Source organism: Stegodyphus dumicola, chromosome 4 (assembly GCF_044657685.1).
Source record: "Stegodyphus dumicola isolate Sdum_Otavi_A_Nest chromosome 4, ASM4465768v1".
Lineage (NCBI taxonomy): Eukaryota > Metazoa > Arthropoda > Arachnida > Araneae > Eresidae > Stegodyphus > Stegodyphus dumicola.
Window position 1 is genome coordinate 41353764 of NC_140771.1, and position 13736 is coordinate 41367499.

A 13736-nucleotide genomic window follows, 5' to 3' on the forward strand; every position below is an offset into this window, starting at 1 on the left:
AAACATTATAAAAATGGCTATATGCAGATATTTGGTAATGTTCAATGAGGTATTACAAAAATGACTTTGTATAAGTGTACAAGTTTTGATTAATCTTCACATGAAAACAAGCTTGTGGTTTTCTAGAATAGAACATATCCAATATGACTTCAGTCTATGAACTAAGAGAAAAGTGAGCAATTTATACTAAAAATGCATTGTGTAATATTTTTAGACTTCTAAATGTATTAGATGAATAAATTATTTACTCCATGATATACAATGCAATATTTTTAATTTATCATAATTTATATATATGTAAAACCCTGCATTTTTAGTATTCAAAGTCAAATTTAATAACTGATAAAAGAATTATCACAGTAGTGCACTTAAGCAATTATAAATTCCTCCCTTTAAATTTAGATCAAGCTTTATTCAAAATTTTTAGTCTCTTCTGTTAGTAACTTATGTAAATGTCTATAATGAGCAACAGATACTATAATTTTTGTTCCAGTGACACTATAAAATATCTAAAAAAAGTTGAAATAATATGCAATGTCACATAAGATTTATTAATGAGGTTAGTGTATTGTACAATCAGCCTTTGCAGTTTTCTGATTCACAAATTCCCCATATAATGTAATATAATTTTCTAAGTTTTCTCTTTTCTCCTCTATAAATATTATTTGCCAAATTTCTGCCCCCCAAGAATGCTAAAACAGATACTACTGAGAATGACTTCTGAGTATTCTTAACAAAATCTTTCCTTTATCCTTCAAAACAAAAATTCATAGCTCCATCACTTATTATCGAAAACTTATTTGGATAACTTAATACTTACTTATTGGTAACATTACAAAAAAATATTAATTAAAATTACAAAAAATATAAAATTCTTACAAAAAGATAAATTATCATGATTTCAGATAGATGCAAATCTGAAAATAAAAGAATATTTTTGACAGATTATAAGAAATGGGATTTAATTAATGCCTATTTTGTTGTAATAATATGAGAAATATAACTTACTATGCAAATTAATATTCATTTCCAAAATTTTTCCTTTTTTTTTTAATCTGCTATCTCATCCATCTTGAATAAAAATAATATTTGGCTTAATCCGAGTATTCAAATTACACATTATCTAAATTATATATTGGCATGTCACTAATTAGAATTAAGCTTGCTTTGAAAACTTGTCTACAATCTGATTTGTAGAAATTTTATTACTATTAAAATTTTCATGCTTTTCCTTTTTAGATAAATTTTGAATTCTAACAAAATTAGAAAATGTATTATTTTACAATTTTACTTTCAAATAAACCGATGTCGAAGAAGTACAACAAAGTGACAAGCATCTGAAAATAAAATTTATTTCCACTTTATGCAGTCAAAATGTGATAAATAATTTTCTATTTACAAAATAACAGAAATTTTAAAATATTTTCAGAAATGCAAATAAATAATAAATTTTTACAACATATTTAAAAAGCAAGGATCATTCGTTTGCATAATTCTTCCTTTTATATAGATATATCTTGCTTTTACTGTAAGGAACAAGTAGAGTCTGAAAATAAAATATATTTTTCGTCAATAGGGCAAGATTTTTATAACATTAAAGCTCAATAAGCAAATAATTCTCATAATAAATTTATGATTACATTTTTAACTAGAATAACTAGACATTATACATTTCATTAATTAAATATTTTCATATATAATGGTAAGATTTCTCAACATACCTATATTTTCTGTTGCTGAATTAAAATGTACACTTTCAATAGTACTATTTAACCTTGCAATTTTTCTTTGCTGTTTAAGAATTGAAATGAATGACTTCAAATCTTCAGCTTTCTTCAACCACTTATTTACCTAAATAAAAAAAAAAAATTGCAGTCTATTTTTCTAAACTGAATAAATTACGTAAACATTCTAAATAACAGTTAGAAATAAAGGGCTATTATAAATGATTCATCAGGTTTCATTATACTGTACTTTGCAGCACACTGCAAATACAAAAATGAGTATCATATGAAATCATTCAAGTTTAAATCATACTATTATAAATATTCAATGTGTGTTCTTGTTATATGACTGATCTTTAAAGAACAGTTATTAAACTGATTTAACCCTTCATGGTCGCTTGAACTATCCTTGAACAAACATCAGCTTCTAACTGCTAATAAGCAGGGAGAAGATTGCTTGCTTTCAGTTTTTTACATTTCATTTCAAACAGTTTTTTGCATGAACATTGAGCTGTATGTTCTATTTTATAACATAATATTTAATTATATTACACAGCAATAGTGCTTTCTAAAGCATTATATACATTAAATATAACATAATATTTAATTATATAATATAGCAAAATTATATAATACTTAAGGAAAAAATCACAATAAAATATGAACTTATTTGATTATCAGTATTTTTATTCCTTAAAATTAGTTTATGATCAACTTTATATAAAATTTTATATGCCCAATTTTGTTCAATATGATTTAAAATTACATTCATTATCAAAAAGTTCTAGAGAAGGAAAAATATTATCTTCATTCCTTTATTTATATTTTGGCCTAATGCTAGTCAGCAAAATGTAAGAATGTAATCTTTCAAATTTAATCTATGTGCTACTGATTAACAAACTAAGCTATTTAAAAGCAATAAGGTGCACTTCTTCAGAATTTTTTTTTTACAATTTTTAATCTTACTGACTTAAATTTAATGAATAAAAATTCATTAACTTCATGGATTGAAAACATTTAATATTTTTATTGAATTACGTTATACATATTAATCACTTTTCAAATATACAGAATATCTATAATGTTTCCATGTTAATCTAAATGTATTTCATCTAGTATTCTATAAAATGCTACTGCTATTTCAGCTGTGCCATCTCTATTAATAATCTCTAGTGATAAAACATACTAAATTTTAAAAGAGCTCTTTTGAGCAACTGTTAAAATTTGAACCATTAAGAACTGCATTTTAAACTTAATGCAGATAATTTTTAGACAGGTGATATTAGTTATTCAGAGTTCATTTACCGTTTCATAACATAAACACAGGCTAATTATAATGAGAAAAAGAATATAATTCAGCATTTCCAAAGAAGTCTGCAATAAGAATCCCAGTGCTCTCTTTATATATATATATATATATACAGTCAAAAGTCTTTAATCCGGACTTGTCGGGACTTTGGCGATTCTGGATTATCGGTTTTTCCGGATTATAGATCATCAGTTTAAATCTGGTAAGATGGCATGCAGAAATTATAAAATTAAAAATATGAAACTGTAATTTATGAAATAAAGAGCAATTATGATCTAAAGGGTATAAAAATTTATTAAAAAAAGCTTAATATTCATTTGTTTACTTTATTAAACATTTCTTTCAATGCGCGCATGCGTAAACCATACATTACACATAGTCAAAATTAGAAAATTGCAACCAGAAAAGTATTCGATGTGTATTTGTGATATTTATAATGACGAGGAATTTGATTTAAATCATATCAAAGAAGAGTACATCGAGATGAAATACTACATTTAATAAGGAATTATAAGCTGAATAAAATAAAAAATCTGCCCTGAAGATAAGGATAATGCTGACAGATCAACTTCCAGTTCATTGCACGTCACAATGTTTCCCTCCCCTCGCAGAGCAGCGTGAAATTGATAAACAGATTTTGGAATGGTTAGAAAAACAAAGGATATGCCTTTATCCATTTTTTGCAGTGATTCCACTTTTTGTTTGATGGACATCGAAACATGCTTTCGCTTTGTAGATCCTTTGGCAGCTCCAGAATCGGAAATTCTTTTTGACATAATCGAAAGTTCAAGCTTACTTTTATAAAATTGCTCTAACAGTCTGCAAAAAAATAATAAGCCGGATCCAATTATAAGATTAAGGAACAATGCAATCTGCAACATTAACTGAAATAGATAATTAGATAATTTTAGCTTAGCTTATACCGTCCGTTATACATTAAACGCATATGCGCATGCGTAAAGGTATTATGCACATGCGCAGAAAGTTTGTAGCTTTGAAGTCTGGATTATCGATCACTCCAGACTATGGACGTCCGGATAAAAGACTTTTGACTTTATATATAAATTTTGTAGAATTACAAGGTTCTGAAATAAACTTAAGGATTTGAAGATAGTGTAGATATATAGGATGACAGAACACAGAAGAAAACGTTTGCACTTTGAAAGGAGAGAGCATACTGTATTAAATAATTGTGTGTTTAAAATAATTTAGTACAATATTAAATAATCTAAGCAAAGCTGCACAAAAAATACCTCTGCATATAAGATATCTTTCCTTGGTCCAGGTTGTTGTTCTGAAATAAAAAAATAATAATTAATTTGATATTTTGGACAGAAATAGTGATTAATGGTTGTTAATTATTACAGCTTTATCATTATTCTTCACAAATAGTACTAATAAATACATTTTTCTTTGGATATTTATTTGTGGTATGCATAATACTCACTAGAAACTGCTGGAACCAATATTTCAAGAGCTGACTGATATAAATGAACAGCATCATCATAGCAACCATCTTGAACCTATTTAAGCATAAATAGCTACATAAACGTAAGGAAATCATGGTAATGAAATATTTAAAAAGCTTACAAGATAATATTAGATGACTTCTTATGTGCAATTTAATTAACACTTTTCACCTGATGAGGAAAACATGCTTTTTTCCTTGCAGTAAAATACTCATAAATACTGCAATAAAAAAAAATCTTGAAACTGATATTAAAATTTACTATTTTTATATTAAGTCATTTCATTATAACCACCTATAAAATCAAAGAATGATTGCTTTTATGAAACTTTCTAAGAATGATCTCGTATACATCCTTTAGTGATTTGAATCACAACTTTATTTATGCATCACAGACAGGATTAGGTAAAATACATATTACCGAATATATAATTTCAGCATTTCAAGTAAGCTGTTCAATTATCATATTCTAATTTACAATCCCCTTAAAACTTGACTGATAAAAAATTTAAAGAGCAAATTTTGGTGTGTTTCTGTCACACACTAGAAAGACATTTTAAACTGGAAAAAAGGAGAAAGGAATACATATGTAGATAACTCTGAAATGTTCTAGACAAGAGCAGACAATGTGCATTAAAAGAAAATTATACATTAAATATGTAAATTTAAATTCCTTCATCATGTCCAGATGATTGCAATTTTATCTATCACAGAATAAATTCTGAAGAAAAGGATAGTGGAGCTGATATAAGAGCATTATTGTTCTATGATTTTAAAGTGGGGCTGAAACATGAATAATGCTTTCAATGTCTACAATTAGTATATGAAATGAAGCTCCATTTTCTGCCACTGTATTCAGGTGTTTTTTTTTTTTTTTTTTTTTTTTTTGAATTTCATAGAAGGTAAAATTCTATCCTGGATGAACACACAGGAAGACATTTCTCAGCTACAGTCTCAGAAAATGTGTCGGTTTAAAGAAAAATGTTAATGACAACAGTGGTACTTATCAAATAATACAGAAGGAACCTAACACCGGATATGCAGATATAAATAAAATTATTCTTAAAAAACTCCATATGAAAAAATATAGTTCACTGTTTATGTTGGTATGCAGTGATGAACAGCCGCCAATAAGATGATAAACAACGTAATCTAGATGCGCTATGGAAAAAGTTAACTGAGTGACTCGCTGGTCTTTCGAGAAGACAAGGTAAGAAAAATTATTCTTTTCCTTACTTTGGTAATTTGTTGTAGAAATATTTACAACAAAAGATTATAAGACTGAATAGAAAATTCATACTTTAAATTTAAAAAAAAAAAAAAAAAAAACTGCAAAGGCTAGACTGTAGTTTCATATCAAAACCGAAAAATAAATTTTTTAACGATACAACAAATGTTGCATTCAAGTCAGATGCAAATAGTAAAATTGAATTCTAGGAATTATTCAGCATGGAAATTCAAATGCTGCTAATAAAGGAGGATCTTTACGAGGTAAACGAATGTACCTCCAAGCCCTATTACAGAATAATGGAATAAATGCGATTGGCAATGATAAATTTATTTATCGAAGACAGCCAGATAATTAATATTAAATATGAAACTACTGCTAAAGCCACCTGGGAGAAACTCAGGCAGGTAAACGGAAGGTTTAGTCTCTCACATAAACCAACCATTTTTTTTAAAGAAAGCTTTACAGTTTGAAGCTTGAGGAAAACGAAAATATGCAACCTCGTATAAACACCTTACCGAAATTATTCAATAAGCTTGACGCAATAGGTGAGAACATAAAGGATAATCATATTTCAGTACTTTTGCTTTGTCCAATGCCTAATTCTTATAATATGCTGATAACTGCTCTTGAAGCTTAACCACAGAGTTCATAAAAGGAAAATTAATCAACGAATTCAATAAGACAGTTGAAAATAATTCATTACATTCAAAGGCATTTAAAGCTTCATTTCAAAATAAAACAAAGAGAGAAAAATTCTGCTCGTACCATCACAAAAATAATCATTTTAGATCACAGTGTTTTCATCTAAAATCAAAACAAAATGTTGAATTATGTGAAAACTTGAAGAAAACCTACACGGATTCTAAAAATCACCAAGCAAAAAATGCATGAAACCTCGCGATGAATCAAAATGAAACAAAAAATAAAACACCAAAAATCTCTACTGACGTTATACATCAATCAGCAGAGAGTTTTGTTCAGTGGTAATCACTTCGTAAATGATAAGAAATATTTCACAGTCTGAACCCATAAATCCTTCAGACATCTTAAATGTGAATGGGCAAAGCCTTAAATCAACGGGGATAGAAACTGTTTTAAAACACCAAATGCTAGACAGAAAATGACTGAAATTCTCTTATCAGAAGTTTTATATGTTCCTGGATTAGAAACAAATTTAATTTCAATTAAGAAAATAATGGAAAAGGGACTGTCAGTTCTGTTGGAAGAAAACAATGTACGATCATGAAAAAGACTCAGTCAACTAACAATCTTTACCAAATTAAACCAATCAACAGAAATAATTACACATCAGTTAACTTACTGCAAAAATAAGTTAACAAAATTTTAGTGCAAAAATGAAAACTGTTTTCAACTTTGCATAGACGTCTTAGTCTCAGAAACGATGATGCTATCAAACAACTTATAAACAAACAAAGAACTCGCCGACGGAATTAGACTAGATACTGTAAACATGATACCAAATGCATTCAGTGCATAAAATGTAAACTGATTTCCCGTATCCCAAAAAATCGAAATTCAGAGCATCTAAACCACTTGAACTCATTTACACTGATGTTTTAGGACCAATACAAACACCATCCCTTAGTGGTTAACTATACTTAGTAACTTTTATTGATGATTACAGTAAGTTTACAATGATTTACCTAATGAAAAGGAAAAATGAAGTAATTTCTAAACTAAAACAATTTATTGCTCTTACAAACAATAAATTTGGAAGAAAAGTAAAGACACTAAGAAATGATAATGAATACAAAAGTAAACAACTTGAGAGAATATCTCATAAAACATAGCATAAATCACGAGCTAACTGTACTACATTGTCCAGCACAAAACAGAGTTAGTGAACGCAAAAGTAGATCTTAAATAGAAATTATTAGATGTCTTTTAACCGATTCAGGTCAACTATACAAATACTGGACAGAAGCAGTGCTGACTGCAAATTATCTACAAAATCGATGCCTACAAAACCCAATGCGAAAACACCATATGAATTGTGGAATAACAAGAAGCCCAACTTCTCTCATCTCAGGACATTTGGGTGCAAGGCTTTTCCTTACATCCATAAATCTAAAAGGGGTAAACTGGGTGATATTGCTATAGAAGGCATACTCATCAGCTATAACAGCAAAAGTAAAGGCCACAAAATTTTAATTCCTGGAGACAAAATCATAATAAATCGATCTGTTCGATTTATTAAAGATACTGGAGCTAGTGAGCCTGTAAGCGTTCTTTCAACTAAGCGAAACAAGATCCTAAGGAAGAAAGCTCAACAAGAGGAGATAAAAACTGAAGAGCTTGAGAAAGAAGAAATATCAAAATCCGCCGGAAAATGTTTAGAACTCAGAAAATTGAATAGAAAAACAAAAGGTAAACCTCCCGATCACTACGGATACCATGCAAAATACCCAGTCCGCCACAAACCCAAAACCTGAAAGGAAATTCAAACTTTGGAAGAAAATGAAAAAGAAAATGGCTGACAGCTGTTCAAGAAGGAATCAATTCACTAGAACAACACTTGGACATTACTGACTTACCAAAAGAAAGAAAACCAATAGGCTGTAACTAGACTTTCAAAACGAAGCTCAATGCAAAAGGGAAAACTGAAAGATACAAAGCCAGATTAGTCGCAAAAGGATTTAGCCAGAAGTTTGGATCTGACTGTGATAAAACCTTTGCTCCTATTGTAAAGCATACAACTCTACAGACTTTTCAATGTGCAGCTTTGTATAAAAACGTCTTTCAGACATATCGATGTCAAAACAGCTTTCTTTTATGGCGAACTAGAAGGAGAAATTTACATGACTCAACCTGAACAATATGCAAAAGCTGGAAATGAAAATAAAGTTTGCAAGTTGAAGAAATCTATATATGGACTAAAACCATTAGCAGATACATGTTCAAACTAGGAAGCAACAGCATTTCATGGAGCAGCAAAAGACATAACTGCACTGAATTATCTTCAACTGAAGCAGAGTATGTTGCAGCAGCTAATACAGCTCAAGAAGCACAACATCTCTTAAATTTATTTGAAGAGTTAGGGCTAAAACAAAATCTACTGATTACTCTCTATGAAGATAAAAAGTCATGCATCAAATTTTCACAGAGGAAAATATGTCCAGAACAAAACATATAGATCAAATACCACTACTTGCACGAACTTCAACAAAATGACATCCTAAGCCTAAACGACTGCAGAAGCTCCAACACGATCGCAGACCAGCTCACTAAACCGCTAGGCAAGCCTGTGTTCAAGAATCGCTGCAAATGGTGATGCCGTCCATCAAGTAGAAGTGTTAGTATGCAATTATGAAGAGATGCCAACAAGGCAATAAACAATGTAATCTAGGTGCGCTATCGAAAAAGTTAACCGAGTGACTTGCTTTCTCTTCTCACTCCTTCATTTAAGGAGAGTGTCCTTACATGAAGGAGTGAGAAGTCCAACTAATTAGTGAACATTCTTTTGATATATGTTATGAAAATTCTAATAAATCTTATTCAATTATTATTATATGTAAAATAAATGTGCTTTTCATGTATAACCTCAATTTATGGATTATGGATTAACTATAATGATGCTCGGTGCTCTAATTTGTTGTAGAAATATTTACAACAGTTCAATCTCCATAATTAACAGAACACCGGAGTGCAGAGAGTGTAAGAATCAGTAAAGAAACCCTAAAAGATCGTAGACATCACATTATTTATAAAATCACAACTGGTGACGAAGTGTACATATCTGTTTTTTAACATTCCAACACGTCAAGAAAGACAAGTATGGGCCTTTGAAGATGACCTTAAATCAAAAATAATGAAAAGACAAAAAGTAATGAGAAAAGTAACATACGCACAGGACTAATCAAAGTCATCAAATTATTGAGACAGAAGACAGTATCAGCCAACTGGTTCACCACTAAGGCCCATATCACACGGAGTTTGTTTCACATGAACAACTGTTTCAGAAAATTTTTCTACCTGGTTTACTATTAAAAGAAAGATGTGCGATTTTTTCCTTCCTTTCCAAAAAAATTGCAAGTTGTTTGTTTTCAAGCAATCATCTATCAGCTTGTTTGTAATGGGGAACCAGTTTCCCCTGTGTTAACCCCAAAGCAAGCTATGGTGATTGGCTGTCGTGACAAAGTAGAAAATTGTTCCAAACAGTTGTTCTTTCGAAACAAACCGACATGTGATAGCAGCCTATGCTTTTCAGAAAACCTTTAAGCGAAAATTCTAGAAGCTCGTCTGGCTACCAATTGGAAAGTCTAGAGTTCAAATCTCAATGAAGGCAATGTTCCTTGCTCTGAAATGGTCCTAATAATTCTATATGTCAATTAATACAAAATTAAATAATAGTTACAGATTAAACATTTGGTTGAATTTTCATATAAAGTTCAATAAAAACCTACAGTAGATTAAGACAATTCAGATTAAATAAAATTTAGTAAGATAAATTATATTGAAGATCACTAGGGATGGCAGAATGAAATTTGCACAATTTAAGCTTCATTAATTCAATAATGAAATTTACACTGTGCAAATTTTATTACTGAAAAATAATTTCATTAGTAAAGGCATAAAAAATAAAAACTGGGAGATTCAGTGATCTACCTGGAGATCAGAAGATATGCCAAAAAAATGGGAGTCTCTCAGTAAGTAAATAAATATCACTCCACCATTACTATATTGGGAAGAAATATCAAAGCATTGGGCAAATCAGCTGGTTCTGTGGACATCTATAAGCATTTTTGTTATCCAACAGGCACACAATTTATGATAATATAAGAAGTGAGAAACAATTTCACACAAAACAGTTCTTGAAATTTTAGGAAATTCATCAGAAAGCACTGATGTTGTAAAATATCTGTAAAATTTTCATCATCTTGCTTTACCAATTTGCCTTGGAGTACCACCAGCAAAATGGGAATGAGCATCATTGGGAAGCAAGACAAACCTTTGACTAAGCATTTTTCTTCTTTTGTTTTAAATTGCATGCTGGAGTTTTTTCAAAATCTCACACTGTTGAGCAGCATTGACAGTTTCATCTCGAGGAAGAAATTCAACAAGTAGAATTCCTTTCATTTCCCAAAGCATGATGTACATGATTTTTTGAGTTGACACTGATGTTTTGAATTTTTACCTTTTGGAAGATCCCATATATATCCACTCCATCAACTGCTGTTTTGATCCTGGGTTTATGTTAAAAAAATATCACTCCACCATTACTATATTGGGAAGAAATATCAAAGCATTGGGCAAATCAGCTGGTTCTGTGGACATCTATAAGCATTTTTGTTATCCAACAGGCACACAATTTATGATAATATAAGAAGTGAGAAACAATTTCACACAAAACAGTTCTTGAAATTTTAGGAAATTCATCAGAAAGCACTGATGTTGTAAAATATCTGTAAAATTTTCATCATCTTGCTTTACCAAATTGCCATTGACAACAGAAGACCACCCTCTCCATGCTTCATAATGCACATTTGTTCATACTTCATTGAAAATTCTAACCCACCTTCTAACCATGCTATCACTCATTATACTTTCACCATTATCTCAGTAATTTGACTGTTTCAACAGGCTTCGTGTTTCTTGCATCCAAGAAACAAATTACAGATCAAGTAGTCAGCGGGTTTTTCAATTGCCTTAAATATTTTTACAACAAACTGAAAACACAACACAGATTGACTATTATGGCTTCAGTGCAAAAATAAAGAACAAGGAAGACTAGTGTGCATGCTCAGAGCACTTAAGTAGCACAGGAGTGATGGAAGAATGAAATGAAAGTTATTTCCTAGACTGCCTTCTAGCTACACAATAAAGAATTAAAAAATATGCTTACTAGAAAGTTTGCAACTAATAGTGCACACACACGTATAAATGCATATATATATATATACAGCAGTTCACACTGTTTTCTGTCACTTTGTTTTGCAGCAAACATCAGTTACTAAATATTAGCGAAATGACTTTATTTTTCTTTCACATATACTATTGATCCCTTTTTTAAAACCTGTGCGTTTTCAAAGAAGTTACCATATTCTTATGTATATAAGCTGCACTTTTTCTCACAAGAAAAGCAGATGAAAATTGTGTATGACTTATTTATGAACAGAAATGTACATACAAACATGTCACAAGACAGTAGTGCATATTTAACCACTTCTCAGTTTTCCCTGTGGCAGACTCAGTGAACTGAAAAGTATCCTCAGGTGTCAGCAATGAGATAACACTAGCTGGGGTTTAACGTGGCCCGGATTACCCCAGACAGATATGTTGCCTTGTGTTTTCCAACCTCCAGAGCACAGTGAAAAAAGGAAAGATGAGATTTATGACATAACTGGTCCTGCTCATTTCCCAGTGAAGTTGTATCACGCTCATACAAAAGCAAAGTTTACTTTGAAAGACAGAAAATAGGAATATACTTCCATCTTTTTTTCAACAGACATTGCAATGGGAACTTCTGTTCATTTGAAAACATCTCTTTACAGGATAATCTTTGTTAATTTTCAGATAAGAGACAAGGGTATACAACAGAATTTTTCTTCTTCTGGGTAGTGTGTGATATTGTTCAGCATCTTTGAATCTGACAAGTAGACAGTTCAAGTTGATTTGGGACAAACTTCTAAACAGGGCTTAACATCTGATGAAAGAGGACAAGAAATATTAATAAGGCTAGTTTCAGAGGTAAGAAAAAAATTATCTTTGGAGCAAAACAAAAAGAAATACATATTTGTGCTTTGTAGAATGGTCAAGTGGTTCAGATTAAATATAAAATCCATTGTTTCGTGAACACTTGTACAATTCATTTGAAGGAAAATGTTCGATAAACGATTCAGCTAGGATGCAAAATTTATACTGCAAGTTATATTATTCTCTAGGAAAAATGAGAACCGAGGTACAATATATCATTCTGATGCGGATGAATTTAACGTATAGCAATGAAAAAGCAGTAGAATCAGCTTCAATGAACAAGTGGCTAGAGGAAGGTGTTTCGTGGAAAAGCAGCTAAGTATCCACAGCTGGAAGATAATCTTTTATCTATGTGAATGAAAAAAGAAGTTCTGATTATGTTGGAACTGCTGATATAATACACTTCCAAGCTCATTAAGATGCTGGTGGGATGGAGATAAGTTGTGATTTTGAACAAGTGCAGGATGATGTGAACAGTTTATGTGTAGAGCTGTTTGTCACTACATCAATTGAAAATAGTTGAACAATGCCTTCCGGAACACTCTGACAGTGAAATTTTGAAATTTAAAAGCTGCGTTATTCTCAAACAAAAAGTTAATGGGTATATGTTGTCTGAAATTGGTAACACATTCATTTATTGAGACATGCCTATGTCTAGTATAATTACACCAATACGCTCACACACAGTAAGAATCAAGACTGCAGGTGGTGAGCAATGTACAGTTATGCTCACTGTTATGGCAGATGGAAGACAACTGCTATCGTACATTGTGTGAAAGGCAAAAGACACACTGCCAAGTATTTTTTTGGATGCACAAGGAAACGGCTGGATGTAAGAAAATCTTGTATTGGTCTAGCTAAAAACACTCTGGAATAGAAAATCCAGTGGTTTTCTCAAACCTAACCTGGGCTTGTCAGTTTTGGACAATTTCCGATGCCACAAAATTTCATGAGTGAAGGAAAAGTTAAATGAGTTACAGAAGTGTTGTAGCTGTGGTTACTACAGGCCTAAAATAAATGCTCCAGCCTCTTACTATTACTGTTAATTGCTCCTTTAAAAGTTCATGCTGCAGACTTTATAATGATTGGATGAGTACAAAAAATCATGACCTTACAAAAGGAATAATTAAACATCCAAACATGAGGTATGTGTGAATGGATTCTAAAAGCCCGGAAAATTATGACATGCTGTGGGATACTGGTACCAAAGAAAGTGATACATGTGGGCAGGTCACTACTGTAATGGTTCGAAAATGAGAAGAGATACTAAACACAGAGACAGGTTTCTTT

The 13736-nt window shown here is 30.9% G+C and overlaps 1 protein-coding gene across 2 annotated transcripts in view; it reads right to left on the reverse strand.

Annotated features, from left to right (window-relative positions):
• Nucleotides 1-1327: 1327 nt before the first annotated feature.
• Nucleotides 1328-13736, reverse strand: part of Aduk (unc-51 like kinase 3 homolog Aduk) — a 68291-nt gene continuing 55882 nt past the window's right edge. For both annotated transcript variants that reach the window (XM_085814757.1, XM_085814755.1), the window contains 4 exons: nucleotides 4481-4556; nucleotides 4287-4327; nucleotides 1722-1851; nucleotides 1328-1546 (listed from right to left, as the gene is read on the reverse strand). In XM_085814757.1, coding sequence (XP_085670883.1) covers nucleotides 1524-1546; nucleotides 1722-1851; nucleotides 4287-4327; nucleotides 4481-4556 — 270 coding nt within the window. In that variant the 3' untranslated portion in view covers nucleotides 1328-1523. The remainder of the gene's footprint in view (nucleotides 1547-1721; nucleotides 1852-4286; nucleotides 4328-4480; nucleotides 4557-13736) is intronic.